General features: G+C 39.6%; 1 protein-coding gene across 3 annotated transcripts in view; it reads right to left on the bottom strand.

Moving 5' to 3' along the window:
- Positions 1-5597: 5597 nt before the first annotated feature.
- The window catches only part of LOC122667817 (cytosolic endo-beta-N-acetylglucosaminidase 1-like), a 47539-nt gene continuing 31187 nt past the window's right edge, over positions 5598-21949 (bottom strand). For all 3 annotated transcript variants that reach the window (XM_043864262.1, XM_043864269.1, XM_043864277.1), the window contains 3 exons: positions 20346-20401; positions 8313-8448; positions 5598-6558 (listed from right to left, as the gene is read on the bottom strand). In XM_043864262.1, the coding sequence (XP_043720197.1) occupies positions 5791-6558; positions 8313-8448; positions 20346-20401 (960 nt within the window). In that variant the 3' untranslated portion in view covers positions 5598-5790. The remainder of the gene's footprint in view (positions 6559-8312; positions 8449-20345; positions 20402-21949) is intronic.

Raw genomic sequence — 21949 nt, 5'->3', positions numbered from 1 at the left:
ATCAAGGGCATTTCAGACTTCTTACGATACAAACGGAAGGAATAATGACACCCTTATTGTTATTTGTTTTCCATTTTCCTTTTCCCTTCCCCTCCAGTCCTCTCTTCTAAATCTTAGAAGTTTTTGGTTATGAAATTAATGGTTACTTGGTATTATGGTCTTAATTTAAGCACCACCACTTCCATGGTCAAAGAAAAGAAGCATAGGACCTCCATGGCTATGTTGCATATAAACTAAACTATTAGGTAACTGTTTAATTCAAGCCGACATTGCCATTTTCCCTCAGCATTCTTTGGGAAACCCATATAGCTCCATACTTGACCTAATTTTGTTTGAATGAGAGGCAATACATTTATCTTAAAAAAAAAAAAATCATACTTTCAATAAGTTGTAGGATGTCATAGTTGACAAGGAACATTTGTCTCTGGTCTCATTATAGTATCCCACTATATATTATTTGGGGTCGAAAGGAATCGTTATCCTCTTCTGTCCGTTGCCCGGACAGGACCGTTCTGTCCCCTCACATGGGGGCGTGAAATGACAATTTAGCCTTGCTTGGACAGTGTGTTAGGGCAGGGGGTTAGGTCATCATTTCGTGACCCCATGTGAGGGGACAACACGATCCTGTCCGGGCAGCAGACAGGAGAGGAAAAAATTTCAGGTCGAAAATACCCCTCCCCTTGGGTATGTACCGATATTCATGATAAAGAAATTCTTCTTTCATTCGACCCTATTTTTTTCTAAGTCAAAATTTCTTGGGACAAAAAGTTTTAAGTCTATATCCTTCATAATTATATTGGGTTTTGAGTTTCCTTTAACTTACCTAAACCCGGATCTTGGACTGCTTTTGGGCATGGTAGTTAGTCAGTTTTCGTTAGTTTTTCTTGTCTTTTTATTTATCTTTTAGGGTTTTGTCTTTTGTCCTTGTTTGATCAGTAGCAATTAAAGCAAGAACTTAGGTTGATATCTTAATCTAGAACTAATTAAACATGGGTTTTATTAATTAATCACAAAAGAGTTGACCTAAGATTCCATATAAAGGTTAGGGGGTCCAACCCAGTCAGGGAAATTCAGGTTCTGTAGAGTGCTTTAAGACCTAAGCCACTCCCTTTCCCCTACCTTCTCCCAATTCACCATCTATGCATGCTCAGACATTTTGGTTCCATTCTTGTCCACCATCTGATTCACTAAATTTGCACTTTCATATAATTAATTTTCTTTTCTCCCTATTCACCAAAGTAGTGGTCCTAAAAAATTTGAAGTTAATGAGTACTTAAAAGATAAAAGACAAAAGTTTTGAATTTTCTAATTTTCCCTTGATCTACTAAAAGTGATTTTTGTTTTTATATTTAATTATGGTTATTTTTAACTTAAAATTCAGAACTTAATATTAACATTTTAGATTATTAATCTAAAAACTCCGCAATTCTAAGTTTCTTCAAGTCTTACAAGTACTGACTAATAGGTCTAAAAAGGATCAAATCGATATTGATAGACCGAGTATCTGCTACTACGAAGTATTCTAGAGATCCCCATTATTTGAGTCTGAGTTATTGGAATTGGAATAAGTTCGGCAACAGATCACGAATCTTGGCGATCTTTTTGAAATCATCCGCCCCTGCACACACCCCCTAAGTATATATTTCAATAGGAATCAAACAAGGGTGGATTGATACAACAGAAACCTAATCTTGTTGATGGTACAACTCTAGGCCTCTTGTTCACATGCCAAGTTTGAGTCCTAGCAGAGTTTTCCACGTGAAAAAATAGAGCTTTTAAAATCCAAGGCTATTAGAGAGTGCACAACTGTGGTTGGAGTACCATACATATGCACAGACATACATAAAAAATACATACTTAGAAACGAGAGGGTACTTGACTGAGTTAGGCACTAAAATTTAGCACGTGGCAGTATTAAAATTGCCACATCATCTATCCATGTGGCAATGTTTAAAGTAGGCATGAAGGAAGGTTCTTATGACAAGCATGTGGTAACCTTTTTCCAAAACTCTTAAAATAAAAGAAACATTCATTAGTCTGGTCTGGCCTTGATAAGCTTATCAAGGTGGTCCATCTCATTGTGCCACTTGAAATAAAGATATGATAATTATGACGATTGGCTAGCTAAGACATGCCCTGGATTAGCCATGTGTAAATTTAGCATTCAATCCAACCAAATACCCTCTTTGTCCATGCATTTTTACCCTATTCTAATCACTATTATGCACTCTCCCATTGTAATGACTTTCAAACCTCTATTTTGTCATTTGACAAACTTTGTATTAGTTGAAAATTTACATATGAACATGGTTCTTGGGATCTACTTGTGCACAAAATTTGGGACTCTCTTTTCCACGTAGCAATTATTCTGATTGTCTTGATAAGAACATAAAGTTTTGCCTTAAAAATAAATGGGAACTTCTAGCTGTAATCGCATTAGTACAAATTAAACTATAACAATAGCCCTGATTCTACTACATACATGAAAGGTCAGATGAGGCTGAAAATTTACAGACAAATAGACAAATAGATCCTAAGGTCTCCCATTCACATATCAAGTTTTAAACTAGTTAGAGTTTTGCCATGTGGCCAAACAAAATTCATGACTACTAGAGGGTGCATGGGACTACAGTGGGGTACCTGCATGGATATACATGAGAGAGAATGATATTTGAGTCCAGATCCCCTCCCCTGTAGGTAACCATCCCAACCCATCTCAAACCATCTATGGGGTATGGTCCGAGGGAGTTCAAATTCATCAATGGCATAAGATAGAAAAGATAAATAATTGAATTTGAGATTGAAATTTGACACGTGGTCAAACTAGGTAATTCCCTGAATATCTAATGATCAAATTTCCTACATCATTCTTCCATATCAGGCCATAGTTACCAATGTAATTATAACCAATATGGTTATAATTGGATTTTTCCAAAATAAATATAGTGGGAGCAGTTTCCATAAAGGCATGTTTGGGTGGTACTCTGTTTTACTGAAACTTATATTAATGTAAGTAAACAAACAGTGGTAGGATGAAAATTGTAGAACAATAGACTGAATACCTTATGAGCCAGACTATCACTCCAATGCATTAAATGATGATAGGTATACTTTGGAAACACAATTTGCTAAGACAAAATTGGTCAAGGGCAATTCTTAGCTATAAATCATTAAAATTAGGACTGTTTTCTCACCTTAATCCTCCCATGGGCCACCATAATGCCATCTTCTTGCTGGTCCCAGTATGGTACCAGACAAATATGTAACAGAGAAAAAAAAGTATATATAAGACCATAGAAGACTCTAGGTATTCCCTCAAACTCTCTGCCATCATATTCCACAGGCACAGGGCAGCTGTGACTACACTGTTGGTTTCTTTTGAAATCCTCAGGAAGCTCTTTTGATTCCATTCATGCCAAAGGGTCAATCCACACAGTTACAACAGGAATCAAACTAAAAAAATTGTCAATTGCCTACTCACTCTGTCCCAGAGTAATTCTGACTGATTCTTGCTGATTCGAATCAGAATTTGATCAGAATCGGTGGCAAACACATAAGCAGACAAGGGTCTCTATCTTTCTATGTCCGAAAAAGGAAGAACAACAAGTGCATGATTTTGTTATTGCCGGATCATCAGCAAAGAATGGGAAAGATGGTAATCATGTTTTGGATGAATTGGAACGTATTTTAGGCAATCAAGAAGATGACAAGAGAAGCATCATTTCAGATTTCCTAAAAAATGTATTCTAACTACGACTATATCTACTTCAGCATTTCAAACGTACAAACAGTATAAATGTAACACAATTTCCTCACCAAAACTCAGATGAGCAAGAATCTTATTTTTTCATAGCTAAATAGGTTTTTTATGACATCAAAGTATTAAATCCATTACATTAATAGTACATTTGTATAAGGTTACCCAGAAGCATGTACTGCCACTCAACTGATGGTCAACCTGTAAGAGGGGATTTACCGCCCCCCTCTTTAAAAAAATTAAAAAAAAAAAGAAAAAAGGGTGAGAAGTGAGTGTTGAAATAATCCTATGTTAGAAAATTCTGGGACCTTAGAAGCCTTTATATACTGGTTTGGTCTCTTCACCTAATAACTTAAGCTTTTAAGGAATAAGACAAAAGAAGCACAACTCAAAGAAGAAGAAACAGACCGAACAACAACGACAATTATTACACTAGAGTGTGACATTGCATCACAAGGTTCTCCCACGTGGTTGCACCAAGTGTGCAAGCTGTTAAGTTGCGCTATTGCAACCTATTGGTAAGGTGCACTGTCAAGTGGATTTCAATAACCATCTCTCATAATTTCATAGTATGATTCATTAGTTCTATGCCTCTATAGTTATTGCAGCTCTGAATATCACCTTTATTTTTATAAATTTGAACCATGATGCTTCTCTTCTATTCATTTGACATTTTCCTTGTGCTTATAATCTTATTAAACAGCTTGGTTAGTCAAGATAAACCACATATTCCTAAGCTCTTCCATAATTCTATTGGGATTTCATATGGGTCTTGTGCCTTGCCTGCTTTTATCCTCCTTAAGCCTTCTTTTACTTCAAACACCCTAATTCTATGTATATATCTACGGCATGTGGTCTTGATGGATAATGCAATCTTCTAGAACACTTACTCGAAGTGTCTTCATTTAGTAGGCTGCAAAAATAACCTTTCCATCTCTTCTTAATGTCATCATCCCTTATTAGTACTTTACCATTTTTACTTTTAATACATCTAACATAGTCGAGATCTCTATAGCCTTTTCCCCTTCCTTTGTGCTCAGATTGTTATAAAGATCTTAATATTTCTCCGCCATTACTTTTCCCACAATCTTCTTAGCTTCATTTCTGACAAATTTATACCTTTATAGATCCTCTACATCCTTAGTCCTTTGCTATGTCTTAAAAGCAACTTTCTTTGTCTTAATAGTCGTTTAAAAGCAACTAATCTATGTTGTGTGCTTAGGCTCTCCCCTGGTATAACCTTACATTACAGTCTTTACATAACAATCTATCAGACCTTATAGTTAGGAAGAAATCTATTTGACTACATTGATGTCCACTTTTGAAGGTAAATAAATGCCCCTCTCTCTTTCAAAGTAAATATTTACAATGGATAAATCATAAGCCATGACAAATCTAAATTGAGATCCCCTCCTCATTCCTCTCTCCAAAACCATATCCTCCATGTACACCTTCATATCCTCTACACAAATTGCAGTATGTGCCAGATTAAAAACATTATTAAATGCTTCCAAAATTTATACAACACTTAATTACAAATTACAAATACGTAAATCACATGCATAAATTTGTTTTAGCTAAGCCACAAAACAAAATAAAATAAACAAAACAGATACGGAATTACTTAACCTGGAATGTTCTCACTGAACCACACTCCCATTAAAAGAAATAGAAATAATATGTTTAAATCGACCAGTATGTAAAGATAAAGTTACATATACAGAAAGAAAATTTAAAATGTACTTATGGTCATGTTATACACTTATTTTAGACCTGATGGTTCTAAAATTATGGCCAGATCAAAGAATTGTATATACATCAGAATAACTTGTACCACTATTATCCTGCAGTATGTGCCAGACTAAAAACATTATTAAATGAAGAAAGATCAAATAGACTTTGTGAAGGGAGGTAATCTAAATCCAATCGCACCTGCTTTTATTCACCCCAAGCTTGAATTGGCATAAGTCAACTCGTCTAATAATTGGATTGGGTAAAACCACTAGGGTTCATTTCCGACCAACAGAAGGCTTTTATATACCTTCGACATCCAATAATAATGTTGGAGAATTATCGAGCTGCTGGCAAACCCCATCAACACAACAAACTTGAATGAAGAATTTGAGACTGGAAATACCTGGGGGAACCACGAGATCAGAAACATAGAAAGCTTGCACTCGTGCTACACCCAGATAGTCCTTGATTTCTTCACTTGTGGCATCTGCAACCACATTTTCTGCAATTCTCTGGACATACATAATATATTTAGGAAACACAGAACTATCCCCTCCTTTCAACATCCAAACAATCTTAATACTTACTGTCCTGACACCTTGAGAGTTTGAGGCCCATGAAATATACTGACCCTTGACCTCCCAAGATAAGGAAGGTGGGAAATCTTTCTGCTCATAATGTCTAATGCTGATATGACCAAGAGAAGCATAATACTCTGATGGACTAGTAACCAATTTTGTGGCTTGGTCATCTGACCTGTGGACTTGCTGTAATCTCAAATCATTAAATTCAGGCTTTAACTTATAGCAGACAACCCCGATTTCTGTTAAGGTGTAACCATTCATTGCGATGCTAGTCTCATGTATGACCCATCCTGGGACCGCCTCAGTTTCTTTTGTCATATGTCTAACTTGGCGTGGCATAACGACTTTATCGAATTTGCTTGAGAACTGGTTCATGGTTTCTAAGGTGCTCCCCCAGGAAGCAAGAAGGACCAACTCTTTTCCACTTGTGCTAGAAACTAACTCAAGGACGAGTCCCAAACAAGAGCTCCCATCTGATCTCACCTGCATGGAAATATGATGATTGTTCAAGGGACTGGACAATGTAAGTTACTCAACCTAGACAGTGATTGTGCTCAAGTACTGCTAGTTGAGAAAGTCAAGATTTGTTTCTTGAGAATCAAAGTCAAATACTCAGATTAGCTTAAGCGGATTTTTAATTTATATTATTTTAGATTTTACAGTATTTAAAAGTATTGGTGGATGGGACCTCCTCACCAGAAATCTACATGAATTCTAATATTAGGACTGCAGAGCGGTAGGGTAGGGTTGGACATTGGCCTTACCATTTCCCTCTTAGGTAGTAGAAACCTTTTACCCTTACCATGGGAGTAGGGTAAGGGCAAAGGTTACAAAATGCCACTGCCCAGGAAGTAAACGGGTAAGGTGGGTAAAGCTATATTAAATTCTGATTCACCTAATGTCCTAATACTAGTTACCAATATTACATTATTCCATCATGTATGAGCCTTGGGTATTACTAGGGATGGGCCTAGGGTGGGATGGGCTAAGGAAGGGCCTAAAACATGCACGTTGGGTTAAATAAAACCTGGGCAGAAGTTGGGCACGCTGCCTGCTCCAGGTATGCAGGCGGCCTTGACCAATGGGTTGGGTGGGATGGGACGGATAGGGAGGCCCTTTCCATGGGGGGTGGAAGAGATAGACAGAGGTGGGCACCCCGGCAGCGTGCCCACTCTTTTCCCATAAAACATAAATATGATATATGGAGAAAAGTTCTCTGTGAGGGACACAGGGGACACGCCCAGACACAGTGCCCCCCCCCCCCCCCAAATGAAAGGCGGAAATCCCGCCCCCCGAGATGCCTGCGCATGTGCTCTCATTGGCTGCCGCATGCGTGTGGCCCCTGCACTCCCCCACAGAGAACACTCCCCAATAATATATATAATAATTTACTTACTTAGTATTATTAGGTGGGTAAATGGGTATTTAGGAGGGTCGGAACAAACCTTTTACCCTTACCCTCCATGGGAGGGTCGAGTAAACAGGTTACTTACAGCCCTAACTAATATCCTTTGCAGCTGCTGATACAGGTTAATGTTCTACACTTATACTACAGATCAACCATTCTGGTGGGGGTAACCTGGTCCCCAGATGGACTGGCGGCATTGAAAGAGGCTAACTTCATTACTAGGCAATGAAAAATGACACCCTCCCCCCCCCCCCCCCCCCAAACCCCAAAAAAAAAAAGATGTAATCATATTAAGGTCCAGTACATTGGTTTTAAGCAAACCGTTTAACTAGCTCACTGGTTTGACTGGCTGCAAAGTTGAATCCAGTTAATATAGTGTTTCCAGATCAAGGATTGATCAAACTGCATAAGAGTTCAGTTCCAGGGCAAAAGGTCCAACAGAAGGAATAAACTGGGTTTCAAACACTAGTACACTAGTTATTGCCGTTCGGAGGAAAACTGTGGTCTTGGGTTCAAATTCCAAACCAGCTGACTGACATGTCAATAGACATGTGAGTAGAACTCTGGTTAAGATGCATTATAATACATGTGAAAATCGAGGACTTTTGACATGCCCATGTTATATGCTGGGTGGACATCTCCATTTGGCACAGTATAAAATCATTCCAAAGGTTAGACTTTGACAAATCAGGGCATGAGATCCATTAAGTGACGGAGAAACTTCCATGGAATTCCTATTTCATCTCTTTGTATGTCAAGGACATGTTTTTTGTTCAGTTCATACCAAAAATGTACTAGTCATAGCCAGTACCAAGTGCTTAGTGCTTACAGAATATGTAAAATGAACTGGTAGATCAGCCAACGGTAGTTTCCCGCAAAAGAGCTGTGTTGTGAAATAACCACTGTCTTCGAGAGTTCCTTTAAATGTGATGTTCCCTCCTCCACTATAAGATGCATCTTTAAAGCTACCAAATGCAAATAATTACTTATTTAAACATAAATTTTCCATTAAAAAAAGTTTCCGAAACAACAAAGCAAAGATGGAAATAAATCTCCACTCACAGTTAATTCGCAGTGTGATTTCCTTTTGTTTTCCAGGAAAGCAAAAGATAAGAAAAACGTTGAACAGAAAACATAAAATTTCCTAATGAAGAATTCTCTGACACACACTCATCATGGTAAGGACCAAGGAACAGAGAGACCAAATTAAATGTTAGTTTTGAGTGTTGTAATATGAGTTCAAGGGTAGTTTGGTCTTTTTTATTTTCAGGGGTATTCTTGTCCTTGTACCTATTAGAGAACATTCTCTCATCTATTATAAATAAGAGTAATTTACATGGACCCCCCTTGACAAATGCCTAAATTACACTTCCCACGTGTTTCTAAAAATTACAGAGACTACCCCTACTTTCCAACTTAATTAACACTTAAACCCAGGCCGTTAGTAAAATCTGTTAGTTACTAACGGTAGGAATTTATATTAGTTTTTATGACCATTCTACCCTTGAGAGGGTAGAATTAAAAATTTATCTTTATACTTACCCCTAACCCACCGCCACCTTTGCAACTCAACCGCACCCCCAACCCCTGTTCTTCATCCCAATCCACCACCCCACCTCCATCCCTGCAAAACAGCCCCACTCCCAACCCCTATTCTTCATCCCAATTCACTTTGACTTGTAAGATGGAGGAGGTTTTGGCGATGGAGTCTGAGAACCCAGGGAGGCGGTGGTGTTTTTTCATTCTAAGCGTAGACCAGCGCAGGTTTGATGGAGATGGCTCATCAATCCATCAAGCAGAAAGAGCGTTGTAGTATTAGGCATTCCTTTACATGAAGAACCACAGCTCGAATCCATGGCCTGGTCTGTGTTATTCCATTAACTCCCCACAGTACCGAAAATTGGCATTTTGTCAGGGCTGCGGCTCTTGGGTAAAAATGAAAACTGAAAAGTAGCATCATAAGTTCTAGTAAATTAAAATGGGACCCCAAAACCCTAAAAGAGAGAGAGTGAGAGAGAGAGAGTACCTATGCTCTGGTTGGGCTATGATCTCTGGCAAAGAAGAGGAGAACTAACTAGCGGCAACAGCCGTCAGAGGAGAAGAAGAAAAACTAGACAATTAAAAACCCCAAATATAAAGTGAGAAACAAAGAATAATATAAGCATAAGTTATCAATTCATATCAGAAAAAAACTCCTATTTATTTCCTTGTTAAAGACGAAACCTCCTCTCTCTCCGATCCGTCACATACCTTGATGTGTTCCTATTCAAAACGTCCTCAGCTCTCTCTCTCTCTCTCTCTCTCTCTCATGGAAATGCCGGAGGAGCAGAGGAAAAGAGCTGAAGCAAACTGACTTGCAGCTCTGGCAAAGTGTCCTCAGGCAGCAGTGAACAAGAGAGAAGACCCAGAAGCCGAGAGCTCTTCAAGTGCTGCAAGATTTTGCTGGAACCTAATCTTCTCCAAAAACCTGAAATTGTGTCCTGTGAAGCTATGTGCAAGATTCTGGCTGCTTCTAGGCTGTTACCAAACCTTGAAATTTTTTCACTCTCCAAGATGAAAGCTCTCAATTTGCAGGAAGAATAGAGCTGGGAGGAGTAGCAGCTCTCAATTTGCAGATTGCCGAAACATTTAAACCCAGGCCGATGGTTAGTTGCAGGTCACTGGAGAGATTGGTGGTCGCCTGAAATGGAGTTGTAGGCAATCCTCCACAGTCGAGAGGATGGGGTTGAAGTCATTTAGAAGTAAGGGCAATTTGGTCATATATACATTTAATCTAATGTTTTGGGTCCCAAGGGGGTACTAGGGGTTACGTCTGTAATTTTGAGAAACACGGGGAAAGTATAATTTAGGCATTCGTTAAGGGGTCCGTGTAATTTACCCTATAAATAAAGTAGGGCTGTGATCTCAAAGACACAAGTCATTATCCCAAGAATTTCATCATGGTATCAGAGCTAGGATGACCCTCGAGATCCACACCCTAATGCCTCTAGCCGCCGCCATTCAACCCTAGCACCATCTCTCTCTCCCTTTCTTGCCTCCGCCTCTCTCTCTCTCTCTCTCTCTCTTCTTGTTTTCTTCTAGCGCCACCATCACCTATCGGCACCTCCACCTCTCACCCTCAGTGGTGATTTTCTCTCCCACCGAGGGCTCTTTTCTGGTTCCCTTCTAATATTTTGAAGAGATCTTAGGGTTTCTTTCCGAGATTCATGATTTCTATGATGTTTCTCCCGAATCTGTTTAAGATTTGAAGATTTTCGGATATTTTGTTCTATTGTTGTTAGAGCCTTTGTTCGTGATTCTTTCTAACCAGCAGCCATGTCAGACATTACTACTGCACCACCTGTCCAGGACAGAGTCAACAATCGTGCCTTTCCTTCGTTCCCTATCAGCTCCATCAAACTTGATGTGAGCAATTATTTGATGTGGTCTAGCTCTTGCTTCCTTTCTATTGATTCCTGTCGTTTTTCTGGTTATCTTATCTAGGAATCTGAGAAGGCTACTGCTACTGGTGCTGCTCTGCGAAAATGGAGTTCAGACAACTCCCTTGTCATGTCCTTTCTCATCAACTCCATGAACCATAACATTGCTCGGGGTTACCTTTTGCTGGATTTGGTTGCCAAGATCTGGAAGGCTGCCAAGGATACCTATTATTAGAGTTGGCAATGATGCCCAGGTGTATGAGCTACGCAAGAAGATCCATGAAACCAAATAGAAAGAGATGACGTTTTCCCAGTACTATTCCGAGTTGAGAAGTATGTGGTAAGAGTAAGATTATTATGATGACTTCTCTGCTACTTGTTCCATTCATAGTTCAAAATCTCGCGAAATCTCGATCGAGATTTCGAAAATTTCGACCTCCTCAAAACAAAATGCCACCTCGAATAAAAAAAATACAAAAATTCGATCGAAATTCTCGAAATTTTGAGATATCTCGAGATTTCAAGTTTCTCGAGAAATTGCTTTATATACATGAACATGTTTCGTCAGTCTCGGTCGAAATTACAGCTCTGGTTTTGCACTTTTGCTTGGTTTTTGAAGGTTTTTGCTCATTTCTTCTCCATTCTCCCACTTCCCACTTGAATCCTTGCTGCATCTACGCCGGAATCACTTGGAGAACAAACTTCTTAGCACATCTGTGAAGCCTTTCCACTATTCCAGGTAAAATCATATTCTCAAAATTGATTTTTTTTAGGGAAATGCATGATCAACATGTTTGTTTGTGATGAAATAAATATATGTTAGACACCGGAAGCCGATCTACGACTTCACGGTGTCAAATTTTTTTTTTGGTATATATATTATTTATTTATTTTTCTGCTTCAAAAATTGGATTTATTTACAACAAAAATAAAAAAATAATAGGGGTTATGTATATTGTATGGTGATGAATTAAATATATGTTAGACACCATTGGGATCTACGGCCTCATGGTGTCAAAAATATTTTTCTGCCAATAATTAATTATTTTAATTTTCGAAAATTATAAAAAATATTTAAAAAATTCAAAAAATAGAAAAAAATAAGAAAAAAATGAGGTTTTTGTTTTAAAATTACTGAAAAATATCAAAATAAATTGTACATACTTCTTATTTGCTGCCCATTTACATATCTTTTCAATTTTGTTGTGCTAGGCCAATAATTATTTGAAAAATATTTTAGAAAATCATTTTTAAATATGAGAAAAATATGAGGGTTAGGGGAAAAATACAAAATAGCTATAAGTAAATTCTACATGTTGTTTTATTGCTGCCCATTTGCATAAAATTTCGGTTTTGTTGTGCTAGGCCAATATTCATGTGAAAAATATTTTTAAAAATTGTTTTTAAATATGAGAAAAATATGAGGGTTAGGGGAAAAATACTAAATAGTTATATACTTATATACTTGTGTTAGTGCTCTTAAATCTTAATTCTTAAACATTTAAACTAAAAGAATTGATGTGCTTCAGTGATTAATGAATTGTCTTTTATTCATGCAACAGTAAACTAGTCCGATTATGGCGAACCGTGGTAAACGACAGAGCCAGAGGCAAGAGGGGCAGAGGCAGCCGGCCCAGACCCAGGGGGAGGGGAGCACACCCAGGCGCACTAGGGGTGACATTGCATGGTTGCATGGCACTCCAATTGATGGGGATAAAAGAAAATCCCAATGCAACTATTGTCACATGCAGTTTTTGGGAGGTGGTGCCACTAGACTCAAACAACATCTAGCTGGGAATTCTCCTGAAGTGGTCGCATGTCATATGGTCCCTGTGGAGGTATCTAGGGCTGTCATTGATTACATGAAGGGAGGGAGTAAGAGGAAGGCTCAGAGGGAGAAGGCAAGAGTAGATCTTAACGAAGCAGTGAGGTGTACAGCGGGAGGCCAATCAGACCATCGTGATGATGATGATGATGATGATGACAGTGATGATGTCTATGTTCCTAATGATATAGAGACTGAGCGAGAGGCTAGGGATTGGAGACAAGCACAGATGATGAGCAGAGCCAGTTATCATAAGGATCAGGAGAGACAGAGAGTAGGTTGTAGTGGAGGAGCTGGTACCTCTAGAGCTGGTGCTAGTGGTAGTAGAGGAGCAGGTACAAGTGGAGGAGGTGGGTTGCCTAATCCCTTTAGGAGATCACAGAGTACGAAGGCAGCTCCCCCTCCGCCTCCACCAACATGAGATGACCCAGCACTTCACCAAGCACCTGGTGTTTATAGAAAGAAAGGCAACAAACAACCAAAAATCAAGGGAGCATGGAAAAATCTGAAGGGGATGGTGAATGAATCTATAGCTAAGTGGATGTTATACCATACCATCCCGGTAAATACAGCACAAGGCCCCTTTTATCAGACTATGATAGATTCCATTGTTGAGGCTGGCCTAGGGTATAAGGGGCCTACCCCATATGAGATTATGAATGTGTATTTGCCCCAGCAGAAGAGAGAGCTTGAAGACTACATCAATGAAATGAGGGGGCTATGGGAGAACTATGGGGTGACCATAATGTGTGATGGTTGAACTGGTCCTACAAGAAAGTCCATCATCAACTTTATGGTGTATTGTGATGGGAGGACAGTCTTTCTGAAGTTTGTTGATGCATCTAAGGAGAAAAAGGATGCAAAACATATCTACAAATTGCTGAAGGAAGTGGTAGAAGATGTAGGAGTGGGGAACGTTGTCCAAATTGTAACGGACAACGGAAGCAACTACAAGAGTGCCGGTGAGAGGTTGATGCAAAACAATAAGTACCAGTTGTTTTGGACTCCATGTGCTGCCCATTATATAGACCTTATGTTGAAGGACATGGGAAAGATCAAATTGGTACAACATGTTGTGGAAAAGGCAAGGCATATGACCAATTTTGTCTACAACCATGGGTTTGCACTAAACCTCTTGAGAGAGAAGTGTGGGGGTGACTTAGTGAGGCCAGGCATAACTAGATTCGCCACCAACTACATTGCACTCAAGAGTATAGAGACCAAGAAGTCTGGACTGAGATCAATGTTTGCTTCTGAAGACTGGTTCAACTGGAATGGGTCCAATACCCGTGGTGGTAGGGAAGCACAAGCTACAATTTCATTAGATGATTTTTGGTCTAAGTTGCATAAAGTGGTACAACTTCTGGACCCAATGGTCAAGGTTTTGCATATAGTTGATTCTGCTCTCAAGGGACTAACCATGCCACATCTATATGCTGCCATAGACTTGATGAATGAAGGTGTTTACAATGCAAATCCACGAGGTAGCAAACACTTTCTCAAAATTATCAAGGAGCGCTGGGAAAATCAACTTATGCATCCACTGCATAAGGCTGGTGAATGTACACTCTTTGTTTTTCATGCAATTACATCTTTTAAAGTTAATTTGAAGGATATATTACTAACTAGTCAATATGTAATGTAAATTTCAGCATATTATTTGAACCCCAAGTACCAATATAGTCATAGGCTTGGGTTGAATAATAGTCTTATTAATGCAGTTAAAGAAGTAGTTGCCAAGTTGGAGCCGAATTGTAAATTACAGGCGATATGCAATAATGAGGTGAGTCTTATAAGTTATAATTCATTTGAAATTACTCAATTAAATACTAAATAGTAATGAGTCATTACTAATTTTAAATATTTTCCAAATGATTACAGTTGAAAACTTTTAGGGATGCATTGGGAAGTTTTGGAACCGATGCTACAGAGCAAGGCCGGACACGCGGTGATGCCGGTACTCATTAGTCATTACTTCATTAGTCATTACTCAATTCAATCTCTTATTCTTTTGAAATGAAGGTGACATGTTTCTTTTGTTGTAATGCAGCTGAATGGTGAGTGTGGTATGGGGGTTTGGCAGACAATTTAAGAAAAATAGCAATCAAGGTTCTCTCCCAGACATGTTCAGCATCTGGCTGTGAACGGAATTGGAGTACATTTTCTCTCATCCACTCCAAGAGGAGAAATAGATTGGGTTCTGAACGTCTCTTTGACTTAGTGTATGTGCATTATAATTTGAGGTTGAAGATGCAACACATACGCATGGGACAAGAGGGTATCAGGGAAAATATCGATCTCGCTGACATTTCCAGGTGGAGTCAGATGATGAAGATCCTATTGTTGATTGGGTGAGGGATAGAGGTGAGCCAGTGTTAGATCAGCCTGGAGGTAGACCTGACCCCATGATAGCTGAACACATAGAAGCTGATGTGGATGACTTCATGGCTGCAGAGGGTGAGGTACATGAACGGGACGCGTCACCCATACCGTTCCAGCCTATTGGTGGTGTTGATGAGGAGGATGAAGATTGGTCTATGTCATTTGGTGGAGATGGTGGTGGTGGAGATGGTAGTGGTGGTCCTGGTGGAGATGGTGATGATGGAGGTGATGATGAAGGTAATGATGGACGTGATGATGATGGTGATGGTGGTCAAGCATATGAGGGAACTAGAGTCCCGTTTGTGGTACAAGAGCAGTAAGAGGCAATCTGTGCCCCCACACCAGCCACACGGCCCTCATCGTCCACCTCGACCTACTCGAGAAAGCAGCGTGGCCAGTCCCGTCCTGGTGGTCGTGGTAGTTGTACTAGTAGGCAGGCTGAGCTTATGGGCATTGATGCCCTATCTGGCTCTGTTGGTGGACTGAGTATTGGCGATAAAGACAGTAGATCGAGTGGGCATTTCCGCATTCATCTTTTCATGTAGATAGCAGCCATCTCCATCTTTCATCTCATTCACATCCATATGGCGATAGCAGGCCAACGCCCGATTGTTGTGTTGGTCATCTCCGACTCAAGGAAGGGGCTCACACCCTCCACACCCTTCCTGATCATAGATGCGACATGTTCACGGTTCATCTCCTTCCGCATTCACATCCAAATGATAAGGTTCAGACTTCTGCGAGGCGCGCGACCGCCCGCGCCGCGATCCGAACACTTCACCGACCATTCATGGGTAGGAGCGCGTGTGTACAAGGGTAGGCGAGTCAACGCGAGCGATGACTCGCGCTTACTAGGAATTCCTCGTAAGACCAACAATCGCAATGATCTATCCCCATCACGATGAAATTTTCAAAGATTACCCGCCGTCGCCAAGGCTATAGACTCGTTGAATACATCGCGTAGCGCGCGCGCCCGTAACATCTAAGGGCATCACTGCACTGCTATTGCCTCAACTTCCGTGGCCTAAACGGCCATAGTCCCTCTAAGAAGCGGCCGTGGAGGGTACCTCCACATAGCTAGTTAGCAGGCCGAGGTCTCGTTCGTTAACGGAATTAACCGAAAAATCGCTCCACCAACTAAGAACGGCCACCACCACCCATAGAATCAAGAAAGAGCTCTCATCAATCCTTACTATGTCCTGGGGCGTGAGCCTATATTTTCTCCATCCATTCCCGCTTTGAGTATGACTCCCACTCACAGGGATATAGTGGATTGTCTTTTGTGCATAACTTCTTTTCCTACCCTGGCTACCCAACCCACCAGCTGCAGCCGTACAACCCGTACATGCTCCCAGAGCCATTATATGACTCATATCATAGTGGATCAGTGGGTAGTACTTCTTCACAATTTGGTGACCTATATCCTAGGATAGGTTACCTTCAGCATGTTGATGATGCAGTTTACATGGCCACTGTGGATGACTACACTCGCTTCTTCTCCCAGACTATGACATGGCATGCATTTGTCCTACAGTCGGAGAGCAATACACGTCGGCTCCAACGGACCATGAGTGGGGTTGATCCTGGATGGCGGAGTAGTTATTATTAGCAAATTTGTAAACATTTGAGATGAATGATGACTAGTTGATTACTTGACTTGTAGTCTTGTAGGGGACAATTGGGGATATTGACATATTGTGATTTGAAATGTTTGATATCATCTTCTTAAATCTTAACTCTTAAGTTGTTATTTGTTAACTTGTTATTGACTTGATGTCTTATGTACTTAATATTATGATTTATGACTTAACTTATGAGTCATTATGTTTCCAACTTAGTTCCAAGTCAATTTACTTGTTTAATGTACAATGTGTATGTATAAATGTGTAATTAACTAAGTTATACATTAGGGTTCGACCGTACGTTGCCAATCAATGGTGCACATCCAAAACACCATTTTGGGTGACTATTTTTGCAATTTGAACATTTAAATGTGTTTATATAGCCTAAAATAGGGTTTCCATGAAGTTTCAAGCCTTAACTTGGCCTAAAACCCACCGAAATGACCTATCGAAACATACCAGAAAAAATACAATATTTTGATCGAAATATCCGAAATTTCGAATATTTCGGATATTTCGGTCAGCCCGAAATACTGAAACGAAACGAGTTCTCGAACTATGGTTCCATTCCTGCCACAAACTTCAAGCAACGGGAAGACAAGCTCCGAGTGTTTGATTTTTTGGCTGGTTCAGAATCTTCATCTCGTGGGGGGTTTCTCTCGTGGTTCTAGTGATCGTCCCATTTCAGATAGGGAAACGATGAAATGTGATCACTGTGGGAAGGAGCGCCATACCAAGGAATTTTGTTGGAAGCTTTATGACCGTCCTACAAATGGTCGTGGCCATGGTTCAGGATCAGCTTAGGCACATCATACCAAGACCTCTGACACTACTCCCACAGGGGCGTCTCTATCTCAGGAGAAGCTGCTGACTCTCCGTCGTCTGATGACCAAGTTCGAGACATCTTCTTCACCCTCTGCAGCCTCAGTTGTCTCCCTACCAGGGACCTTTGACCCAAACTTGTCCCATTCAGGTATTCATCTCCGGTGACGTATTCATAGAGGCGTTGTCCAGTCAGATAAGGGACAACCTGTGTCTTCCAATAAATAAAATTTTTGGAAGATTATTTAATGGATAGGTAGTGATGAGCGCCAGAATTAGGGGTAGGAGGGGCGGTTGTTGAAACAATGGAGGTATTGGGAATTTGGGTCGCCCATAGCTTCCACTCATTGGAGATGGAAAAGAAAGAGAAGGGATTAGAGAAGAGGAGCTCGTTTGAGCATATGGCTCTGAATACCATGACAAGATTTGAATTGTGATTGATTTCATTAACCTTGATTGTCTCCACAGTAGTAGAGATATATGTAAGAGAATACAAGAGATCCCAATCGAATAGGAAGTTACATCTTGTGAGATCTTTAGAGATCCACATGCAATAGGAAACTAGAGATTTATACAATAGGAAACTATAAGGGAATGCACCACATGTGATAATAATATAATAGGAAACTATAATGCACCACATGTGATAATAACCAATTAGGTAAGATCCACTTCACCAAGGAAACATGTAAGACTATGGCAAGGGATTATCTCGGCCAGCTCTTGGTTGTTAGAGAGAAAATAGGGAGAGAAGATATTGACCTCTTATCTGATACTCGGTCAGCTCAAGGTATCTTCCTTTCTCAACGGAAGTATACTTTTGACCTCTTATCTGATACAAGGATGCTAGGCTGCAAACCAGCGGATACACAACTCAAGGCAAATTCCCGTCTTAAAAGTAAAGATGGTGAGCCGGTTAATAAAGGAAGCTAGTAGAGATTGGTTAGAAGATTTCAATCTCTCGCATACTCGACCAAATATTGCATTTGTTGTCAGCCTAGTTAGTCAATATATGCATGATCCCCATTCCATGTTCTTGGAAGTTGTGTATCAAATTTTGAGGTATCTCAAGTTGGATCCTGGTAAAGGTGTTCTTTTTTCTCCTCATGATCACCTACATAGATAAGCCTTCATTGATGCTGATTGGGCTGGTTGTCCCGACGATAGAAGATCTACCTCAGGGTATTGTACTCTTGTTGGTGGCAATCTAGTCACCTAGCGAAGAAAGAAGCAGGCAGTAGTTGCTAGATCAAGTGCAAAGGCTGAGTTTAGGGCTATAGCCCATGGTATTTGTGAACTCCTGTGGCTCCGAGGTCTTCTTCAGGATCTTTGTGTTCCGGTTCAATTGTCAATGCAACTAAACTCAAGGTTTAAAGCATCGGTATTGCGTATCGTATCGGTGTGGTAATTTTAAGAGACACATTGTATCGGATCGGATCGGAGATACGTATTGCATGCTATAGATACGCATTGAAATGGTCAAAATATGCATAGACATACACTTTTGAAAAAAAAACAATATAAATAAGCAATATTGCAGTTTGTTTTCTTGATTCAACCAAAATGCAGTTTGTTTCCTTGATTTGATTCGTTTTTCAGCAAGCAATCAAAGCCCCAAACATGAAATTTGAAAGATGCCACAAAATTGAAGTTTTAGATGAAACTTGTCAGTCCAAATGCTGTTGATGCTTTCTGGTTTCTGGAATCACGATTTTGAAGTCACATGTGCCTTCTAATGTACGTATCGGCCGATACAATGTGATACATACCGATACTTTAAAAAAAAATCAACCCCTAAATCAATTGTATCGAGAGTGTTAGTACGTATCGTATCGATACCCTACGATACCGATACGTATCGGCCAAGACAAGATGAGACGAGACGGTGAGATACATTAAACCATGGCTATACTGTGACAGCAAATCAGCCATCAGCATCGCTCATAATACGGTGCAGCATGATCGAACGAAGCATGTTGAGATCGATCATCACTTTATCAAGGAGAAGCTAGAACAAGGAATTATTAGTGTTTCCTTTGTTAAGTCTGAGAAGCAATTAGCGGATATGTTTACTAAGGATCTTAGTGGCAAGATTTTTCACCCAATCATATGCAAGTTGAGCATGTGGGGCATCTATGCACCAACTTGAGGAGGAGTGTTTAATATGGGTTCAAGGGTAGTTTGGTCTTTATTTATTTTTAGGGGTATTCTTGTCCTCGTAACTATAATAGAATATTCCCTCATCTATTATAAATAAAGTAGGGCGGTGATCTCAAAAACACAAGCCATTATCCCCATAATTTCATCAGAGAGTTTTCAATAAAAGGTAGATTAATCAACATGAGCTTATTGATTATGCTTCTAACTATAGAAAAGAAATGCATTTCTTCCTAATCTCACAAACCATGCATGAAGTTTACTACCTGCCTCAACAGTCAGCACTCCTGACATTTTCAGTAAGTAAGCCATCTCATGGGTGAGGCATGGTTGAGGGTTAAAAATGTAACAGATTTTGACCATCCAATTTAAGGCACAAGGTAGGAAGGCTAAAAGGTGAAGAGGCTAAAGTTCAGGAAAAGGTGCATGTCAGCTGTTAGGATACATCCAGGTGGAGTAAGTTTCATACAACAAACTAAAAAATATTTCTGAAGCATAATTTCATTGGCTTGTTTATCAGTTTTACCACAAGAATAGATCCCATATAATTTTGACATGAGAATCATTGAGTTGGAAGTATGATAAGTAGGTAAATATCATAATAAGAAGGATATCAATGGGCAAAAACATCTTACTTGACAAGGACCTGTAATGTGTTCAGTGTAGAATCCACATTATTGTCAAGGACGGGCTGCAAACAATTAATAAATAAATGATTTAGAAAGTTTGAGCTTTAGGTAATGGAAAAGTCACTTGAGCATTATCAACAGCTTCACAGATTCTTGTGTATACAGTTTCAGAGGCAATAGAACACATGCTAACTAAAACTACCAAATGCTTATAATTGCAGCTGATAGCAGGATTTAGGAGCAATATAGCAAATTAAAGCATTTCTACAATGTGATACATTATGTTGTTGTTTTCAAAGACCACTAGCCCAGAAAGCAAGGAATAAGTTTTGAAGTATAAGCCTCATGCTTGACTCGACTAATGTGAGGTAAGCTCATGAAAATCAATGAAGCTCAAATTATTGATAACCCTGCTAACGACCATCCCAGTAACAGTTGACATACCTCAATGACATGATACGGACAAATTGGGTTACAGGCACTTACCTGTAAGTGCATGAAGATCAAATGGTTATGTGTGTATTTGGACACATATTGATGCAAACTTGAAGGTCTATCGCAGGAGGTCCAAGAGGGCAGCTTAACATGGCCTAGTAGTGTCTCTTAATTTTGCTTTTAACACAGTTTATTTTATGTTAAGTTGTTTTGGTTCAGTCCAATTGAACCATGGTTCAATGGTGCTTCAATTGAAGTTGTCTTAATTATTGTCTTTATTTATTTTATTGTCATAGAGTCCACATCACACTTGAAGTTATAGGCATGTTAGGACTTTAAGTTTGACTAGGTTTTTGTGAAGCGGATTTGGCTAGGAATCGACCAAGCCCACTCCCAACTCCAACTCCAATTCTAGTTTTTTTTGTCAATAAAAGCAATGTGCGGGAGGCTCATTAGCTCACCCACGATTTTAAGAAAAACCCCGCTGCTAAGAACTCCTTGTGTCTGATCAAAGAAACCTTGTGTTTGATCCATCCAACCACCTTGCAATGTAAAGCCCGGGCGTTTCTCTATCTCAATACTATTCTTCCATCCTTCTTCCCTCCATTAACAAGTAAGTTCAAGTTCTGGTTATTTTCTGCAATTCATCTTCTAGTAAATTCTGCTCTAGTTGAAATTCATATGCAAGACTTTTTTTGCATGAATTCTGATTAGGAGAATCCAACCATTAGAATCTCTTCAATTTATGATCAGTTGTTCTTCTTCCTTAAGAAGAACTCAACCAGAGTTTGGCCCAGATCAGACCAGCTGATCTGGACATATTTTGAAATCTCTATTCTGCCCTTAATTGTCTTACCTACCGTTATGTGCATCTGAGTACTGATTTGATTAACTGTTATTACTGATCTGTTTTGAGCAATTTTTATACCCTATAAGAATTAAAATACCCAATATCATTCTGTTCTCTGATCTATATTTCGATTGGCCAATTTACAAAATTGCCTTTCTCCTAGTACTAGTAGGATTGGTCCATACTTGCTGATCCAACCTGTGGATCACATCTGAAACTTTCAGCACGTATTCCATCATCTGAATAGGCAACTCGATTTGAGTTTTAGCCTAATCTGACCTTTTGATTTGCTGCTATTTAAAATCTCCCTAACCAGAACTTATTC

This window comes from Telopea speciosissima, chromosome 1, assembly GCF_018873765.1.
Source record: "Telopea speciosissima isolate NSW1024214 ecotype Mountain lineage chromosome 1, Tspe_v1, whole genome shotgun sequence".
Classification (NCBI taxonomy): Eukaryota; Viridiplantae; Streptophyta; class Magnoliopsida; order Proteales; family Proteaceae; genus Telopea; species Telopea speciosissima.
The sequence above is the reverse complement of the archived record's forward strand: the minus strand, read 5'-3'. Positions and strand labels throughout refer to the sequence as shown.